This window comes from Orbicella franksi, chromosome 14 (assembly GCF_964199315.1).
Source record: "Orbicella franksi chromosome 14, jaOrbFran1.1, whole genome shotgun sequence".
NCBI lineage: Eukaryota > Metazoa > Cnidaria > Anthozoa > Scleractinia > Merulinidae > Orbicella > Orbicella franksi.
The window spans coordinates 23,048,058-23,069,097 of record NC_138158.1 but is presented as its reverse complement, the minus strand read 5'-3'; the positions used below and the strand labels follow the sequence as shown (position 1 = coordinate 23,069,097).

General features: G+C 38.2%; 1 protein-coding gene across 1 annotated transcript; it reads left to right on the top strand.

Moving 5' to 3' along the window:
* The first annotated feature begins 2,518 nt into the window (after positions 1–2,518).
* LOC145467513 (uncharacterized) lies at positions 2,519–20,108 on the top strand. Its single transcript, XM_081451058.1, has 14 exons — positions 2,519–4,305; positions 6,248–6,311; positions 6,751–7,229; positions 7,438–7,626; positions 7,893–8,087; positions 8,391–8,526; positions 8,745–8,890; positions 9,118–9,357; positions 10,125–10,430; positions 11,499–11,615; positions 11,841–12,072; positions 14,500–14,675; positions 15,153–15,368; positions 17,931–20,108. The coding sequence occupies exons 1-14, from the start codon at positions 4,186–4,188 to the stop codon at positions 18,048–18,050; spliced, it is 2,736 nt and encodes a 911-aa protein (XP_081307184.1). The 5' UTR covers positions 2,519–4,185; the 3' UTR covers positions 18,051–20,108.
* Positions 20,109–21,040: the final 932 nt, after the last annotated feature.

The following is a 21,040-nucleotide window of genomic DNA, read 5'->3' as shown; positions in this document are numbered from 1 at the left end:
GATTTGAAAAACCGCGTTATAAAAACTTGATGACTTTTAACCACAGCTATACCCGTCAACTTCAAAATAAACACGCGAGAATTTTAGGAGAAAGTCAGAGTGTTTTCTACTATGTTTATCTCTTTATAAATAGCTCAGTTTTTAGTTATGCTTTTCATTTGGAGAAAACGCCGTAAGAGATAAGCTTACACTTCAACTATCCGTTAACGAAATACTCGCGGACTCTCCCCAACCCCCTTTCCTTTTCTTCATCTACTTTCTTGATTAGTCTTGGCACGGCATATATTAGAACTAAGTAAACTTTTACTGAATAATGTTCCCACTTGCATGAATATTTGGAAGGAATGAATTCTTCAAAAATATCTAATGCTACGTGTAATGTTTACTGGAGTTGTTTTGAGTCTTTGCCAGCAAAATCGAGAAATTCATGAATATTAAAAATATTCTATGTACACTTTTATGCGGGCTTACGCTGATTTATGCGGCAAAATGGAAGGAAAATACTTAGTGGCTAACTGACTGAAAGTGTTGCCCTCGCGATAAAATTTACCTCGTGCAAAGTTTTTTGCAAAAGGCGTGCCCGTTCTGCACGTACGTTATGTATGATATCTGGATCATTTCTTTCCTCTTCAAATCAACGACGCAAAGATACAAATTTCTGTACATTTTGGAAAACGTGAACCACAAAAGGGGAATGTTTGGGTCTCTATTTTAGATCGAAACGGTGTCTTTACATGTTCAGCTTAGAAGAATTTTGACATCGATAAAAAACAGAAATGATCCAGATTATGTTGAGATTCCTAAGTCAAAAATTTCTTAACTTTGTTTTTGTTTTGTAAACCCTTGTCAGCGGCTCGAGCTCAACTCTCGTGTTTACATTTGTCATGTTTGTAAACAAATGCGCGCGCGGCCGTTTTCAACTGCGGTCGTTTTATAGTGACTGCTTGAAACACAAAGGCGATGTAAGCGTGACTTGTCAAACGAAACAGCACTTCGATCTAACCACCCTGACAATTTGTAAGTGACTTATATGTGTAGTTGTTGTGGTGACGAAAAATCAAGAGCAAATAGAAATCGGGAAAGAAAAAACAATAACAAATGAATCGATTTGAATTATCAAATCTATGTTTGCATTTGACAGATAATAATGTAGTTTTTCATTCCTGGACCGAAACAGTTTTAACAAATAAAACAAACAAATGAAACGTTCCCCTCGCTTATAAAACCTTTTTAATTTCTCTTCATTTACGCAAGCAATCCCTAAAACCCGAGAATTTCATCCACACATACGCATACACCAAGAAAAATTCGTGTGGGGAACGTAATTATTAAAATCATTACACTACAGTCACTGAGTTATTCCAGACAAAAATTACGCTGACGGCTTCGATTGACAGGACTTGTTTTGAAATTATTTCCAGCCTCGCAGCGTCTCCTAGCCAACAACATGAACAGCATGGAATGATTCTGCATCAACAGAGCGAGCAATGTACATCTTGTCTTCCTTCGCTGGTTTCGTTGCAGCCTGAAGAAAAAGATCACTTTTCTTGAAAGATTTTCGATGCGAGCTGATGAATATAGTTCCCTTGTACTTTAACTGGCTGTCTGTTCTCCTTGTAAGATAACTACACTCTTAAAGATCACTTAGACTTCTGAAGTACGTTATGACAATGCATGTAGATCTCGATCATTAACATTTCAATAATCCAAAGATCAGTCGAAAAGATTTAAGACCACATGTGCCTCCGTTATCGCGCAGATGAATACCTAAAGTCTGCTAATACCCCGTATCTGAAGTCTCATTAGCCCTGGACGGACCCGTCAGTAGTAGAAATGTCCCATCTTATCTTGTTCCACGGGCTGGTAAACTACCGACACTGATTTTTCGCGAGTTTTTTCTCCACGAAAATACAGCTTTATCGCAACAACGTTTGCGACGGAAAATATCAGTACTGCAGAGATGATGAGGCAAATCTCTAGCACTGGCATATCCTCGATGGATCAAAGCCCTAACGAAGCTTGTCCAGAAGAGAACGAAACATAAGCGACCCCCCCGCGCACCTGATCAATCACCGGCGCCGTCACCTAGATACCTAACAACCATCTTGAAGTGCATGTTAACAGCTCTCTTTATCCACTCACGCAGGATAATTTGTTATATTTAAAGATTTACAAAAGAAAAAATAAAGAGGTCCTTGTTTTGGATGCTGTAATCAGTCGTGCATGAAAACATTCATTACTAAAAAATTCAACTAGACTGCGTTGTATTAAGCCTTCAGGCAATGTATGAATATGGATTTGACGTTTGCTATGTAATAATTGTTGCATGTTGAGAGGACTTTGCTCGTGTTGTATACTCTTCGTAAAAACAGCAGTGAAAGAATTGTTATCATATTAAAGCCCAGAAAATAGATGCACACAGTGCGGCGATCCCTGTGAAGGAAGAGATCTGTAAAACGGGAGTTCAAAGAAGTTGCTTAATCATTCATTTATTCAGATTCTAAATGCACACTCAACCGAAACATAATATTTTGACTGCTGTCAAATGCTCAGGGAATTTCTTCTTGGATTTTACTGAAAAAAATAGCTGTCACTTCTACTTACAATGTTGTGTCAGTGTTTTAATCATATCGGCCTAAACCTGGAATTGTGCGATACGATACTGCTGCTGAGAGAATGAACCGAGAGTTCACAGCAAGTTTCTTGGTGTACCAATGTGATATGCTAATACAACATCGTCTGTTAGGCTGCAAATCATGCAAATGGTTACACTGTGGATTGTCATCGTTTTAACTGTATTCGGGTCTGGAGTTTTAGCGTACTTGTACTACAAAGTGCTAAACTATTTCATAAGAATCAAGTTTGAAAGCCAGGACCCATTTGAACCAGAGCCTGAACCGCCGAGATCAAGGAAATTTCGTGCGCATGACAAAGACGAGGACGAAATTTATTCCTTCAAAGAGATCAACAACATGCAGATGAAAATTCATCGAAGTTAAGTTGAGATATTTGACCCCGTGCAATGCTATAACTATGACAAGCTCTAACTGCAACATGCAAGCTTGCAGCGTTTCTATGACACACTGTTGTTGTATATCTATTGGTTTTAATTTATGTACTGTTGAACTGCAAACGATTTTGCATGCAAACAATGTTGACTTCTGAGTATGATAAATGGAATATGGCTAATACATGAACAGTGTACTGGAATAACATCGTTCAGGCCGCTATAAATACACGCCGTGTTCGTTGTAATTTTTCCTAATATTATGCTTTCTAAAGGTCAGTACAGTTCCGGAGAAGTTTCTAATGCTTAGAGAACAGCTTCCAGATGTAAATTCAACTGACTCAGACAAGTGGCGGACCATCTTCGTAGAAGCAGATCAGATGCCATATACAGTCTACAAATGTTTCAGGGATGGTAGTTTCATAAACGGGCCTTTTTTGCTCTCGTGTAACTTGAAATTATCTTAAGGCAAACACTCCAGCTGGGCTAAAACACGAAGCAGTTCTCCGGTCACTGGCATACTTGATTCAGACATGGTAGAAAGGCACAAAGGTGTGATGCGATGGATACATGTATTGTTTGCTCTGCGGCATTTTGCCTGATAGAATAAAGTACATTTGAACGCCAAAAGCGGAGACGCAAAGTACAGTTAAACCAGCCAGCACTCCCACCAAAACGGCAGTCCCAAGCACCATTTTATGTTCCTTGTGTTATCATGCAGAACTGAGTGCAATAACAGCAGGGCGGGCGGGTGGGGTGCACCCTCTGAACTCCGGTCCCTTCCCTTCCAAAACGCCGGAAACCTGAAGTATTTCAGCTGTAATTTTCAAAAGTTTAAATAAAACCGCCGTAGTTCTAACTGTTTTTTTTTTTCTTGATCCTTTGCTTGATTATTTGAGCAATATACAGCATTTTTTGAAGATTTCCGAACATTTCCGAAGATGGCGTTTTGCGGGGGAACTCTTACGAATCTCCACCGATTGCTGACGAAAGGCAACAATGAGATAGTGGTCAGAGGGATTGTGGGATATTTCATCTCTCCATCGAGCGTGTGTTTATGAAACGTTTATGAATGGTGTAGAGATTGGAGCTAAGATTTCTAATAGTTTGCTTTATACCTATTTGTTGTTTCTGCTGATCGTAAAATACTGTGGATAAGGCGAGGATATCAATGAGGAATGAACGGTGCGGTTCAGTTAGAGAGCGGCTCAGCGATAGGAACTGATCCGGGGAAAGTTGAATTTGAGAAACGAAGATGGATTTTAATTTCCAACATACCAGATGGCGGAGATTTGAAGGTGAGTTATGACAGCTATCTTAATAATATTTTATTGATGTAGATCGATAATTAAGTTGCACGCTAGAAAATAATGGCCGTCCTCCTAGTGGCTTAGGACTAGGGTTAAAAACTTTTAGTTGATATTTAATTTTACATGAAGCGAACTTAGAGCTTATTATATTATAAATCCTTGAATAAGTGCCCTCAAGTTTGGAAATGATTATTTTTTTTCTTCGCTATCTCATTACAATAAAGAAACCAGTTTCTTTTTTTCTAAATTGTGTAGTTCCAGAAAATATCCATATCCCCACCAGGGGTCTTATTATTTGTGTTTATAAAATGGAAATTCTGGGGTGGAGGGGGACCTTATGCGAAATTTCCCCCTTGGTGTGGTGGGGATGTGGATATTTTCTAGAAGTACATAATATATAGATTTAGGCCAGCCTAAAAGCGTAGCTCCTGGACTGCGTTGTTCAGAGTCAAATAACCCAGGAGAAGGTAGAATTTTGACTTCAGTTTTGTAGCTTTGCGGCGCGGTTTTCTGTATATTGTTTGGCCTTCTGTTTTGAGTTTTAATAATCACTATATACACAAAACAAAGCAGCCAAAAAACATTTGTATAGAAAAAAAAGTTATAATTCAGTTAACTTTTAATCCTTGGTTAGCGTTAACCGGCTTCCGAACAATCCTGCCCTGTTTTCAACAAGTTAACCTGAGATGAGCCCGTGATCCAATCAAAAACCAGCACTTGGTCAGCGGTCAACTTCAAAAAAACACGCGACCTCGATAAGCTGTAAACTTGAGCCCGTGATATGGTCACGTGATACTGGTCAGCAGATACCTTGTTTTGACAGGTGTCAATTGATCATAACATGGATGTCCAATATCAAAGAAGTACACGGTAAACCAAGACTGCATGTCTCTGTCAACCTATTATTTGGAGTATGGCGGCCATGCTGCGCGACTCTGTTGTCGTCGCCGTCGTGCGTATGCGCCCACGAGCAATACCGCTAGCCATGATGACCATGAGAAAAGCAACTTATGGGTTTCCTTTTCTCTCCTATATGAGTATGGGGCTCCGCTTGGCGGCCCTTTGGGCCGCCGGAGCTCCGCTATTATATTGTACGACTTTGTCAACTACTGTTTGGGCAACTTTGTGTTCGATACTTAGGTGATGCTAATGTTGAATATTTTTAATAAGTTTCTCCCCTCAAATAAGTGTCCCCCTTACCATCCTCCACTCACTTATCCTAAATTTGAAATAAGCACCTGAGCTCTAATTGAAGGATTTCTAGATATTTGTGAAGTTTGTTGGTTGCCCTAGGTGAATTAGATAGAATGTGATTGATCTTCATGGCTGGAACAACTCTGGGTCAGTCACCGATCTTCACATGAGCTGAATCAAATGTATGAATAGTTGGTTGGTTCTCAATCAATCTCTAATAATTGGGTTCTCTGTGCCAAATAGGCATAGGTGGGTTTGTTTAAGACGTGATGTGCATTCTGGTGTGGAGCATTCAAGCCATTATATACTCATGGAGATACCAAAAGAGCCTTATATGGCACCAAGGCCTAACAAATTAAAGGGAATGATTAGGTATAAATGTACAGTACCCAAATAGACCATTTTTGTATTCCCAGTATTGAACTGGAACTAGCTTGCAATGGAGGCTCGTGCGGAAGAATATCTCATTAAAGAGGGATAAATGCATTTGCATTTGAAAAGACTACCTACATTAGCCTCATTTGTGTTCTGGTCCAATTCCAAGAATACGAAAATGGTTTATTTGACCATAGGTCTGGTAACATCAGGTCAGTGACTTGATAATTTACAGGAATTCAGAAGGCTTTATCGAACACGCATGCTACATGTAGTATAAAACTGTGAAGTTGGGTGCAGCCAACAACAACAAGCTTTAAATTTAGCTGACAGGCTGTTAACTTAGGTATTGTTTTGGCAGGATTTGAAAGAAAATTTCCTCAAAGGCTTTGATGTTGTGGATTTGAGGATAGATAAGAATACAGGTATGCAATGTATTCAGTAAATGATATATAACAGTCATGTAATTTTTTTTTTCAAAGATAATGTTCAGAATGTAAGAAAAATAAACAACTTTGTTTGACAGACTTGCTTGCTAATTTTATAAATTATGTATCAGTTTATTACACGTCCTTTCAAAGGTATTAAAACTGCGGTAACTTTCCATCCAGCTGATTTTATGTACAGCATATATATGCTTATAGTAAAATGTTGTGTTTAATACATCTGGTTACAAAAATGTGGCCATATTAATATGCCTTCTATTTACAGGGTTAATGACGTGTAAATTATGTCTTTCCATATTTTTGATGTTGTTTTGAGGGTCTAGTAGAAACTTTAGAGGTTAACACTGAATCATTTTTGATTGAGATTTATTGACAGATGTAGTATTAAATCTGACTGGGTTAGTTTCTCCCTTTACAGCACATGTTCTCCTAGGAACTTCAGACCAAGCTATTAATGCAATCAACACTCTTAATGGTCAGAATTTTCATGGCTATGTTGTTGGCGTGTCCATTCCTCCACCTGACAGCTTCTTGTTTGTTGGCAATTTGCCATTTGAATTCACTGAGGAACAGTTCAGGAACTTGATGAGCCCTTTTGGACCAATAGAAAGAATATTCCTTGTACGCAGTTTGTTTACTGGTGAGAGTAAAGGCTACGGTTTTGTGGATTACATCAATCGTGAGTCTGCGTCTCTAGCCAAACAGCAGTTGATGAGCACAGGATCAAAATATGTTGGTGGAAGAATACTCAGAGTAAACTTTGCTGAGCCAAATCTGTTAACTTTTGAAGATTTGCACTCAAAGACACTGTTTGTAGACAGACTACCACGGGATTTTACCAATGGAGAAGTGTTGAGAGAATTGTTCTGTCAGAGTGGGACAGTTACATTTGCACAGGTTTGTAAAATAACGTCAATCATATTTATGATATCAGTGTTTATAATATCCTATGGATTATCAGATGGGGAAATATTGGTAAAGATGATCATCAATAAATCGAGGAATCGTGAATGTTTTGAATGTGACTGTAACTGAATTGTATTCAGATCATAATCAGTTCAAACCTTTACTAATAATTAAATACTAATTTATTGCTGGATTTAAGGTGGCTGTCAACCAAACTGGTGTGTCTCGGGGATTTGCGTTTGTTGATTACGCAACGGCAGAAGAGGCAGAAAAAGGACAAAAGGCACATAACGGAGCATTATTGGAAGGCACCAACATCCGTGTGGCTTATGGGACACCAGGACGAACCGGGGCAAGCATACTTGGCGGCCATCATAACACAAGTGTGGTATGAGCAATTTTGAGATTTTTCATCATACGACAATATTTTTACCATTATAATCAAACTTTGATTTATGTTGAACTGTCATAACAGTTTTCTTGGCTTAGAACTGTCTTCTTTCCTAAAGTTTGAATTTTCAGCTAGTTTGAAACTGATCTTAATACAGTTTCTTCAGTGTAATAGGTTTAAAGTAGTCAGCAGTTTGGTTCATTGCCCAATTTTTGTCATCATTTGGTCCAGGAGTAAATTTGGATGTTTGCTTCGCTATTTAGGGAGGACAGTCACAATTTGGTTCTCGTCCAAGAGGCCCTTCTCCTCATGTACCTCAAGGTGCAGATGTGATGGGTGCTAGAGGACCACGCCCTCTTATGGCACCACGCCCCCTTATGGGATCGGAACCTTGGCAGCAAATGCCACGAGACCATCCAGGAAGACCACCAAGACCACTTATGAGACCTGGTCATCCAGTAAGTGTGTTAATTTGAAGTATCACTAAGGTGCTTGTACATTTGTAAAAATTGAAATCAGTAAGCAGACTGTAAGAAGGTACTCATAGAACAAGAGAAAGTGTATGCTGATTCATAATCTGTAATAGTTTTAAGCTAAGCCACCCTTCTTTAATTATTACTTACCCTCTCTCTCCCGCCCCCACCCCTTGCCTCAAAATTTCAGTGCCAAGTAACTCCTGTGGCCAAGTTTTGTTTCAGGCTGGTAAAATTTCTGCTGTTTTAATTAGTCAGTTAATTTTAATTTTTTCTTTTTCATTTCAGGGTGCAAGGTTTATGGCATCCAGATCACGAGGACCCTCTCCAGGTCCAGGAGGTGCCAGGGGCGCTGTGTTTGGTCATGGACCCAGGCCCCTTCTGGGCAGGTCCCAAGGGCCAAGACTCTCAATGAGACATGCAGGTTAAGCTCTTTATGAATACATAAAATGTTTCATTTAGTGATTGATTCTTATCCGTCATAGATCTGCTTTACAAAAGATGAGATGGGGATTGATGTGAATTATGAATGGAAACATAGTATCCATCGTGTAGCTCCTCTAAAAAGCTATATTGACACCTTACCCTGGCAGCTCTAGTGGTTGAAATTTAAAGTTGATGATGTGTGTTTGTTCTAATCAGGACCAAGGGGCTTTGCTGGAATGGGTGTCGGAGGCCCACCAGGTGTGAGACCCATGGCACCTAGAGGAGGGACCATGCAGCCAAGACCTTTAATGGACTTTGGAGAGCAGCTCGATGGGACAGCTTTCTTTCCTGAGCAGATGCAGGTATGATACAAATCACAAGTGCTTTGCTGCATTTGCAACATCCAGTAATCTTTTGGAATTGTGTTCAAATAATTATCCTCATCTGTGTGACGTAGTAGTCTGGACATAACTGGAGCTGTAGTCTACCATGCTGTGATTCATTTCCAGATGTTACTCTGGATGTTAGAGGTTCTTATGCATGGGAGACAGTTCCAACTTACATGGAATACATTTCTTTTTTTTAATAGGGTGGTCCAGTTGGTGTTGACCCCTCCCAGCAGCCCCTGAATGAGGCCATACCCAACCTAATGGGGGAACCAATGGCAGGGGGTGGATTTGCGCCTGTGGCTGACCCAGGAATGTTTGGTCAAACTGCCGTTCAACCCATGGCACAACAGCAGGAGGTATTGGCACCTGCTCCTGTTCAGCAGCAAGGAATGCTAGTACCATCCCAACCACAGGGACCTAGAACTGTGGTTCCACAGTTGGTAGGTTTATAATGAACCTTTCTTTGCACCTCTTTCGTTTGTGTACTCTTCTTGGACTTCTAATACAAAGTGCCCCAAGAATACTTCCTTGGAGTGTAAGTGCATGCAGATGATGGTTTTGGTTCAATTTTACCCCCGGTACAATTTGGTATTTTCTTTTGTTTTGTTTACGATATATTATGTAGTATTATAATACATTGCCATACACCAGAACAAAGGAAAATTTATACCAAATTGGTCCATGGCCAAGGGTAAAATTGAGCCAAGACATAAACAGCTTATTCCCTCAAGGTCTTTTTCTTTCTCTTCTCTAGACATTGTTTTCACTCTTTTCCTCCCGTGATCTAAATTACCTCAACATTCCTCTGTAAAGTGTAGGTAGGAATTTAAGTCTTCCATTCACGATTCCTGATCAGTACCTCTTTACGTTTACTTTTCTTCTCTTATCGATCCAAAACTCCCGAAGATAGCTCTGCAGAGTGTTATTAGACATGCAAGTCTTACATTTTTGTCCCTTTCTTGCACTTCTTTTTCTATTGTTCTTTTCTATTTCTTTTTGTGATCTGTAATCCTATAAGTTTTAACATGTAAGTCCTTTAGGATCTCCGACTCCTTTCTTATCATTTTCTCAGTTACAGTAGATTCTGGCTATGGACATCTAAACTGTATGTATTGGAGGATTATACAGATAACTATCAATAATAATGAAATACTTGGCACTAAACATCTAACAGTAACTATTTCATTGACTATTTCACTAACAACAGATGCAAGTTCAGACTGTCCCTGGTGGATCTGTGGCCTCCTATCCTGGTCCCCTACCTGGGGCTCAGACACAAGTGGCTGTCATGCCACAGGCACCCCAACAACCAGTCATGGTACCTACCCAGCAAATGCCTAACGGCCAAATGATGTATGCCACATCTGCTACCATGCAGACGCAGGCTGCAGTGCCGCAGGTAGTACCACCTGATCCAGCTCCCCTCATGGGAATTCCTGCTCCTGCTAGTGCAGTGGCAGGTCAAACTGATCTCACTGCAGCACAGCATGGGGTACCTGGAATACAACAAATTGTAAGAAAATGTAAACAATTGTAGATAAATGCATCTTGAACATCATGTATTAACACTGCTATTGTGTATTATCATAAAAAGTACTTTGCTACTTAGAATAATGTCACATGTAATATCATGGGTGACATTTTATTACTCCTTAATTTTTGCATGAAACTTCAGCGTTAATTTATAATTTATAATGTGTAATTACAAAACTGCCATGGCAACATTTGGCACAAAATTTTTCGATGCAATAAACAAGTCAAAAACCTGAAATTGCAAGCATAATTATAATTATTTATCACCCATGATATTAAAAGGTAATCAAAATTAATGGTATACTAGTGAAATAATTCCACTTGGGAATTCTAATAAGAATTATTAGAATTATTATTATTTCCCTCACCTAAAGGCTTGGAAATTTTGTTAGAATTTTGGCATCATGCATGTGAAATTATTTCCTAATTTCACTTGTAACCATTTGAGTACTTATACTAATTTGTATTAGTAGAATTCTACTTGAACACTGATGCAAACTGTGCAATCTGATTGGCTGAGTAATCGCACACTATCAGCCATCAGTGTGCAGTGGCTGGAGGTCGTCTATGAAATGGCGACATTTTTTTCGTTTGTCCAAAATTTTGAAGGAACATTTTTGAATAAATGGATAATCAAACTCCTGAGAAGTCTAAAAGGAGGGCATTTACAGTTTTTCAAATTAAAAAGGCTTAAAATTTTTGAACACACACGGCTGCAAATGTCAAATTGACAATTCAGTCCACACGAATTCTTTAAAGGTTGAAGTTTAATACTAAAAACAGAAATAAAATTTTGGAATTGTTATTTGAAGGAGATTTCAGTTAGAATTCTACTAAAAGAATTACTAGATTATTCCCTCTTGATTTCTGTGAGGCGATAGTTGATTCAGGCTTTGGCCTCATCAACTATTCCCTCATAGAAATCTTGAGTTCATAATCTAATATTATTGTTAATTAGTACTTGTGACCTTTGATGTGAGAGTGTCTACAGGTATAATTTACATGTATTAAATGGATGTGTGGTGACCTGAGGTATTTGTTATTTTAGGCTCATGTCGACCCAGCTGTTAATACAGTAGCCAGCTCTGGTTATGTTGTACTTCCAACAGACACAACTCAACAAACTGCATTTTATGCACCACAGGATCCCCAGTCTCAAACTTTGGTAAAGTATACTTAATCCATTACTTCATGTAAAATACATGAAGAAGACCTCGTGTGCAATCCTACTTTGGTTACATCAGTTCTTCTCTGGTTACATTGTTTAACCATTATTTGAGTCTTGTATTTTAGTGCAGTTTTGTTTCCTTTCTTTTGTGTACTGCTTTCCTTTGTGTACTTAGTATGTGAAGAAGACCTCATTCACCAACTGCTGTTTGTTTTATTCCAGCCACAGTATACCTCAACAGGTCAGGTGCCAGGACAACAACCCGTTGTTCAGTTACCAGTGGGAACGGTTCAACCAGGAGCTGTTATGCAGAGCCAGGTGCCGCCATCCCAACCCACTCCTGTTCCCATGGTAACCCCCCAGACACAGCAGTATCAGTGGTATCAACATGTTCCATCTGCTGTTGGAAGTGTGGCAGTGTCCACTCCAATCACTCAAAACACACCTATGCAAGGTATAAGAGTAGTTTTCACCCGAGTGTTGAAAGTAATAGACCTTTTTACCGATGCAGTGGCCATCTTGAGTAAGTTAAAGTTTACTATGAGATGCTGAGGGGGCAAAACAATTGAAGCGTAATTGTGTTCAGTCTGTTTGCTGGCTAAGTAAGGATTCGTCTCGTTTCTTTGAAAGATTGACATAAAAAAAATTGTGCCACTTTTTTATCCAATCAGAAGTAAAACCAAAACCAACTGTGATTCGCTCACACACATTTTCCTGTGCTTGCATTGGCTTTATGTATTTACTATTGGTTTTGATTGGTTCTCTGGATTGTCTGTGTCCTTTGTGTTGGTTTGAGCGATTACTGTGGTTTTGGTTTTTCAACACTAAATTCAAATCCCTTTAGACTCTAGTTATTACTTGGCTGTAGTTTGTCTTGAGTGATTGCAATATGTTTTAGTATCGGTCATTTACTAGGTATAACATACCTAATATTTTAAACAAAATTAAATCAACTATTTAAAGAACTCTTACTATGGAATTATCAATTTTTATGATTTTTTTTATAATTATCATAAATTTGTGATCCTTTCTTCATTACCTTATTTTAGTGTTTTAATTTTTTAACTATTTTTAAGATTGTTGTACTTTAAATTTAAGGGAGGCCACAAGTTTATCAGTCTATGACTGTTATGTTTACCCTCATTGAATAAAGTTATTACTCACCTACTTATAATACATGTAAATACCGGGTAGGAACTTATTAGTGCAGAGTGCACTATTGGGATGGTTATGGGGGTTGCCTGCCGCTAAGGAACTAAGGCGCTATGGCGCTATGGCGCTATGGCACTATGGCACTATGGCCCTATGGCGCTAAGGTGTAAACTTTAATGTTTGTTTAATTAATTAATTTCAATTAATTAATTAGTCTAGAGGCAACGAAGTAGTGGGAGTAGGGTGGGAAAGGTACATGTGTACTCTACGTAAAACACATTCCATCGCCGTCGCTTAACTTTGAACATCGCAAAGCTATATATTTGTTTCCGGTAACCCCTTGCTCTCCTTGTGGTACCATTCTCCTTAGAACAAAACTAATTTGCCCTAAACGCATGCGTAGATTAGTTAGGGTTCGTGGCTTCTATATTAGGTGAAGGATACATTGCATACGGAATCACGCACAAATGTTGAGTGGTTTTCCTTATGGTAGAGCTCAACATGTAAGACGCATGCGTTCTAGCATTGTTAGTGTTATACACTATCTTTACAAGCAGTATTTTATATATCGTGTCATGTGACCAAGGACGGCAGTTATTTTTCAGGTAGCGCCAATTGTCCCTTTTTATTGCAAAAGTGAAACGTTACTGTGGCTGCGAAGCTTTTAGAATTACAAACAGGTCGGTTCAACAAATATCATCTGCTGTTTTCAATCTACAATAGTGTGCTTGTCAGGATTCAAATATATTGCTTCTCCTTAGCGACTTGTTTATTTCTTGCCTTAATTGTGTCTGTAAGAGAGACCAAAAAGTTCTCAAGTTAGTGGCTTTAATACTCCGCAAATTGTGAATTTGTAACAAAAGAAACCAAGAAAATGCTCAAATATTGCTGCAGACGCCGTGGCACCTAATAAAATTTCAAATTAATTTAATCAGTCTTTGAGGAGACTCATTCATATCGGCCAAGTAGCGCTGTTTATCTTCAATACTTTTCGTTGAAAAGCTTCTCAGCCATCAATATCGTTGTGTGTTAATTTTGAATTGTTTTATTGTTAACAACAAAGGTGGCAACAGAAAAAGAAAGTGATATTTCGTGACTATCTGATAATTAAATTAGTTCTTGTTCATCGGTAAAAATTTGCATTTTTAGTAAAACATCGTCTCTGTTCCGTTTCTTCATCACTACATCAGATATTTAACTTTCTTTCATTTATCTCCAAAAAACAAGGACATCTTCCGTATGTTTTGGAGAAAACAGGGGTTTCATATTACATGGCTTTGCGAGGAAAACAAAAGTATCAAGTTACAAAGTTGGCGTGAAGAGCTAAATTGTCACGTTTGCTGCTTCAGTGTATTGTTGAATTTAAAATGAACGAAAATCAACTTAAAGCACCAGTAGTAATTAATTTGTGCGTAATGTTTGGACCTTGAATGAAAATGCAACCTTGAAACATACACGCTGCAAAGGGGAAAAGCCGTAGCAGACTACCAAGGTAGACACAAACCGGAAGTGAACCAAGCAGGGGCGAGTACTTATGGGACTACTGTATCAGTGCTATCAATTGCGCTCTGCACTATCTGAGATTGTCTCACTAGTTTTCACAAAAATGGAAAGAAGTTTTGTATGTCTTAAATTTCATGATTTGGCAGAAATATTATGTTGAAGGAAACTAAATAATTTTTATATATCTGTCCAGCCATGTAAGATGCTATTATCTCTTGTTATACAGTGACATCTCTAATGGGCACACAGTGGCCGCAGGCTGAACAACAACTGCCTGCTCAACCTTTACTGACTGTTCCAACCACTGGGGTTTATGGACAATTCCAGCAAACCCAGCAGTACCCCCAACAGCAAGCAGTGGCAGCTGGTGCAGAAACTGTGTTCTATTATCAACAGCCACAGGTTTGATGATGTTTGACATAATACATAAAACACTGGAGACCGTGTTTGACCACAATTTGAAAATTTGACACATAGCAGAGTATATTTGACGAACTTTGAAGTGTTTGGAAATGTGGTTGAACACTGTCTTGTGTAAAAATCTATGCTACTTAAGATCAGATGAATGAACTTAATGAATTATTACAAGTGCGACATGCACAAGTTTGTTATAAGTTAACTTCTGTGATTTTATTTCCTGTATGAGGTGTTAGTAAACCGAAAATAAAAATATCCTGTCAAAAGAAAATTTAAGAGTAAGGAAACTATTGTTTATCTGCAGTAGTGTCTGTTTACTTTTTTAAAAAAATCCACAAAAGAGGACCTTGAGAAACGTATTTAGGGAAGTTCCACTTTCCGAACTTAAGGTAGCTGTCTGCAGGGTGATTGTTACATGTATTAGAGGTTTGACTGTAATGGTGTTTGTTTTGTTTTCCTCAGCCACAACAGCAGCAGCCGCAACAGCTCCAGCAGCAGCCACAGCTACAACAGCCAGGCACATACCCTGCATTAATGGACTTGTCAGGTGGCACTCAGCAAGTTTACCCTTCAGTTGCTGTACCCAGTAATGATCAGGCGATGTACCCAAATGCTAGTGTGGCTCCTCAACACTCGGCCCCTCCAGTTGTATATAACAGTCAACAGCCGCAACAACTAGTAAGCTGTTTTTAAACTACTGTTTAATTGTTTTACTTCTATTGCACATACATGTAGTACATGTATTACACAATGCTACATTTGCTGAGAAAGATTGATGTATTTTAAGAAAAGCTTTCCTTCATGATAACACTGTCGTAAGTGCTTTTGACAGTGCCAACTACATGTAAGGTTTTCCTAGTTTTTACTTTGTTTTTGACAGCTTAGTTATTTTAATTTACACATGTTTTAAAATCATTGTAAAGCACTATTGGATAGTGATAGTGCTATATAAATAAAGCATTATCATTATTATTAAGCCCAGGCTGAGATTGCCTGTGTAACTGTGACAGAATCTTTCTTTTGGACACGGGGTGTGCATCTTCAGAGTGTTGCATTGACTCCCATGATGAGGGCACTTTTATAGCTTTTACTGGTTTTCTTTCCTAAGCATCTCATTGTATGGTCTCAACCAGAGTTTCCCCTTATAACCAGAGTTCAACTGCCATACATGCTTAAGAGGCCCTGCGCCTAAGAAACGACCAATGATTTCTGGCTAAAAAATAAAATCGGTCGATTTTTATCTCCCAAGCAGAGGTTGCCGAATACTATTTAAAAATGAATTTCTTTTGTTTCAGTTTCGCTTTAAACCAAAAATGTGGAGCCGCAAACTTTTTCCGTCTGATAGCAGCAAAATCAGGCCGAAAATAAGCCCCCGCAAAAAACTGTTCAGAAATTACTATCGCAATGCAAAATAATGAGAAAACTACACAGTGTTGAAGAAAACGGCCTTTTAATGCAATATCATTCGATAAACATCAAAAAACTGCCGAAGCGATTAAAAAATAAAGTTTCAAATATTGCATACTAAATTAGATGGAGTGTTGGAGCTGATTTTAAAATAATTATTTCTCAAAAGTTCAACGCTTTTGAAAGCAATCACAGTGATGAATTAGACATTGGAGGGATACACATCACGTTTCTGGAAAAACGTTTTTCGGCCAAAGTATATTGACCTTGTACAAAGCGTTCAAAGTTACCGTGTTTACCATTATCCTACTACTTTGGCTGTGGATGGCGTGGTAAACGCCACTTTAAACCTTGCTAGGCATTCAAAGACCATCCTGAGTAGAAGGATGTAGAATTGAAAGAAAGGAAGATGAAAAATACGTAGAAAAAGAACTCGAAATTACCATCTGCCAACGAAAGTTGAATCTGGGAAATGTTGTGGCGTGACAGCGGCCACTGACATCATTTGTCACGTCAAGTCGCAAGAGCATGGGAAAACGAGTCTGCAATGTCCTTCGGGCGGTCAGTGGCTAGGGATCCAGTCGTGACCCCATAACTCAGATCACGCTGCGGCCAAAACGGTGTGGTGGTTGGGGAAGTTTTTCTTTTTCAGTGACCATCATTTGTGAAAAATAACATAACATTGTTCCACCAAACGTTTTCTGGCCGGGAAAAATCGCTTTCCTATTTGTGCATTCGTTTGGATTCTGTCACTATTTATACGAATAATGTCAATGGCCACTGTCACGCCACAACATTTTCCAGATTCAACTTTCGTTAGCAGATGGTAATTTCGAGTTATTTTCTTTTTCTGCGTATTTTTCATCTTCCTTTGTCTTTTAATTCTACGTCCTTCTACTTAGGATGGTCTTTGAATGCCTAGCAAGGTTTAAAGTGGCGTTTAACACGCTATCCACAGCTGTATTGGCAAAAGAGAAGTGTTTCGCCGAAGTAGCAGGATAACGGTAAACACGGTAACTTTGAACGCTTTGTACAAGGTCAATATACTTTAGCCGAAAAACGTTTTTCCAGAAACATGATGTATATCCCTCCAATGTCTGATTCATCACTGTGATTGCTTTCAAAAGCGTTGAACTTTTGAGAAATAATTATTTTAAAATCAGCTCCAACGCTCCATCTAATTTAGTATGCAATATTTGAAACTTTATTTTTTAATCGCTTCGGCAGTTTTTTGATGTTTATTGAATGATATTGCATTAAAAGGCCTTTTTCTTCAATACTGTGTAGTTTTCTCATTATTTTGCGTTGCGATAGTAATTTCTGAACAGTTTTTAGCGGGGGCTTATTTTCGGCCTGATTTTGCTGCTATCAAACGGAAAAAGTTTGCGGCTCGATATTTTTGGTTTAAAACGAAACTAAAACAAAAGAAATTCATTTTTAAATAGTATTCGGTAACCTCTACTTGGGAGATAAAAATCGGCCGATTTTATTTTTTAGCCGGAAATCATTGGTCGTTTCTTAGGCGCAGGGCCTCTTAACAGTCAGAGGTCAGAGCCATTTAACTAGTGGCATGTAATGAAATCAAGCTGAATACATTCGACCACATTTTGTGGTCTAAACAAACCATAACAGGGAAGAATTTTGGGTGTGAAGATTTTTGAGTTGACAAATGGTATGGTAGAAGACAAATGAACTTACATTCTTTTAACTTGCATGTGGTTATAGGCATTCACTTTGTGCCAAGGGTGCAGTGTTTTCTTGTAGCCCTGTGCAACTGTGGCAGTTCTATTGTAGTAATATGGTAGTAATGGATGTGATGTTGTGTCATTGAAGGTTGCACCAGGCGCTCAACAGCAGCTCAGTCAAAAGAGGGCTGCAGAAGGTGATACTGGAATCTATGGCCAGCAGGGACCTCCCAGTTACTATGACAACAGCAAACGACTGCGATATTAACGTCTCATAAGGATGATCTTTGTGTGGTGTGGTGATATGAATTTAGTGCTTGGTGACTTGTCAAATATTATTGTTATCATCTACATGTATCAGCTGAGAGATCATGTAACTAAACCAGAGATCATGCGCATGTTTTTTTTTAACCCAGTAATTCAAGGATAAGTGACAATAACAATATTTCTGACTTATGAATTTTGTAACACCATTGTTCATGTTTACATCATCAGTAAGGCATTTTATTAATGCCTTTTCTTAAGTTGTATTTTTATTGCAATGTTTGTTTAAGTAAAGTAATTGTTGTTGTAAAGGTGGCACATGTAAATATGGAAGATTCATGAGTTCTAAATTAAGTAGAACTTTATCACGTGATATTTTCAAGCACCAACTTACATTTGCCTCATGCACCGATGAGTGCGATGAGAAGAGATGAACGTATGCCCAAGATTCACTACAGATTACAAAGCCAGTTAAGCTATTGGTTTGAAATGTCACCTAGATTGTATCGAGTCATAGAAGATTATGTAACAAGTCATGTTTTAATAGTATCGTGCAGCCTTATGTCCATTCTTTAAACAATTATCATCATGTGGAAAAATTCTGATAGAAGTTAATATCTGGAACATATATTTTCACCTTAGTTTGAAAACCATGAAAAACTAGTCGATCAGTCATTGGGAATACTACAGTAAAACCTTTTGACAATGGCTGTGCTTGGACAGAATAAACTGGTCATTGTTGGGAGTTTTCAGTATTAATAACATGTATGGATTGTAGACATTTAGATAAGTGGCTATAAATTGTAGGTTGGTGCCCATATTTGCCATAGTTTGTAGCTCTTAGCAGTCTCTTAGCAGTCTCATAGCACTGGGGAAGCTGAAAATTCAGTTTTATAATAAGTCTCAACTCAATGAAGAGCTGAGCTGCTTTTTGTCATAAGATCACTCTCATTACTCAGCACTCATGTATTACTGGTTATAATGAGGTTTTTTGTAGAGAAGGCAAGATGGTCAGACGTGTGATCATAGCCTTTATGAGTGTGATAGTGGTAGTTGGTTTTGATACATTCTTTTGACAACTTGCATTAAAAATCACTGATCAATCTTAAAATACAGGAACATGTAGATGTACATGTAATGTTATTTGCAAATGTTTAAAGTGAAAATCCAATGTCCTTTAGAGTTCAGTCAGTTGTGATAACTGAGTTGTCATTTTTAAACACATGTCAATGATTAAAAGATGTTGTAGCAGTGAGCTAGAACTGATTTCAGTTTTGCAGCCCTCCAGATTGCTCTAACAGTCTTTTAAACTTGAAGGCTTAGCAGCAGTTAAGATACTATTTCTTTGTATGTGTCAGATATGAGCAATGAATATAGTGATTCTACTTTTTAATTAAAGAACGTGTTTGCATGTGCAGATGTGGTTGCCACCTCAAATTTTGGGAAGATACATGAAAGTAATGTAGGTACCTTCTCCCTTCCTCTCCCTTTTCAAATGACTCATTAGTTTAAACTATCTTTGTCCATGCAGATTCTTGGTTTTCCAGCATTCATTCAACCACAAAATCTCATATTTGGTCCAAACAATTTTACTTTGAAAATGGTGCCATGGCCCCATTAGCTTATTTTTTTGAATTTTTTTTTTGTCATAGCTATCTGTTTATAATTTTAGAAAAAAATTATTAATTTGATGGTAATTATGTGATGATGGTACCAGTGCCAGGCACAGCTGTATTCCTCCATCATATCTCATTGTAAAACTTTCAACATTTGTTATTGCCTCCCTTATGTATCCTGTCATTTTAGAAGTATGAAAGTCACAATTCCACCACAATTTTTAAATGGCAAAATAGATTTGGTCATGCAACAAATGCTCCGTTCATTTGTGTACTTATTCTACATGACGCTATGTATGCCAGGGGAGGAAATATATGTATTTTGAATTCTAAACAAATGAGGTGTCCTTCACGTCACTTGTGTAATAGAGATGGGAATTGGGAAAAAATGTACAGTTTTCAGGCCATCTTTATCTCATACGAAACCCTTTCAAAATCCCCCACTCCCCCCCAGTTCAACACCCTGGGCATTAGACATTTTGAATGTTCAGTTGCTCAAATCCTTATCTCCTTGGTGGTGGTGTTCAAATGCCCCAACCCCGTGGACACGCATGGGAAAAATAAATTGTGGAAAAGAACAAGAATCGCCCTTGAATACCTGCTTTCCCTCACATATGGTTTCAAACTCCCCACCCTAATATTACCACTGATGTCAGATTTGTGCTTCCTGGGATGCATCAATTAATCAAACACCATCTTCTAGCACAAAACTCTAGAAATTTTGCACAAAAAAGAAAATAGAGTTTTTTATTAGAACAGCTGAAGCGGGGGGCAGTGACAGCAGTAATGTGTAATTTCTCCCTACTCATGAAAACACTTACGAGGCTGACAATAATTTCTAGGACTTAACCAACAGCAATTCTTTGACAGATGAATACTACCTCTGTTTATCAAGTGATGCTACAAAATTGGTATAAAATAAATGCCTAGCCCTTGGTAAAATCTTCATGGCAAAATTGGTTACCATAGCAACAGCAGAACCTGTTAAAAACACCCTTAATTTTAGCTTTAAGTGCTTATATCTCAAAAACAAGATTGGGGATCCTAATTTTTTTAATTATAGAATTGTAATAAGCATGAGAAGATGCCTGTTGAGTGGGTTCAGAGCCACCTTAAATTTTCGAAATTTAAGGTGTCTCTGAACCCCTGGACAGAATTTTTTAATTGACATTTTCCAGAACTTTTGCTTGTGCTTTTGTACGACTTTTTCCCAGGTTTAACTCTAATTCATGTAGTTGGCACGGTTTTGACAAACTGTTACTTATCCTGAAGAGAATGACCGCACAATTGAATAAAATAGAGACACCTGGAAAGTAGGTCACATGCTGAAGTACATACATAAAGTACATACCAATGACTACAGCATTCATAGTGGTAA

Coding starts and splice junctions, on each gene's coding strand:
- LOC145467513 (XM_081451058.1), top strand. CDS start 4,186: ATGAACGGTGCGGTTCAGTTAGAGAGCGGCTCAGCGATAGGAACTGAT. Junction 6,312..6,750: donor GAGGATAGATAAGAATACAG/GTATGCAATGTA, acceptor CTCCCTTTACAG/CACATGTTCTCCTAGGAACT. Junction 15,369..17,930: donor GTCAACAGCCGCAACAACTA/GTAAGCTGTTTT, acceptor GTGTCATTGAAG/GTTGCACCAGGCGCTCAACA.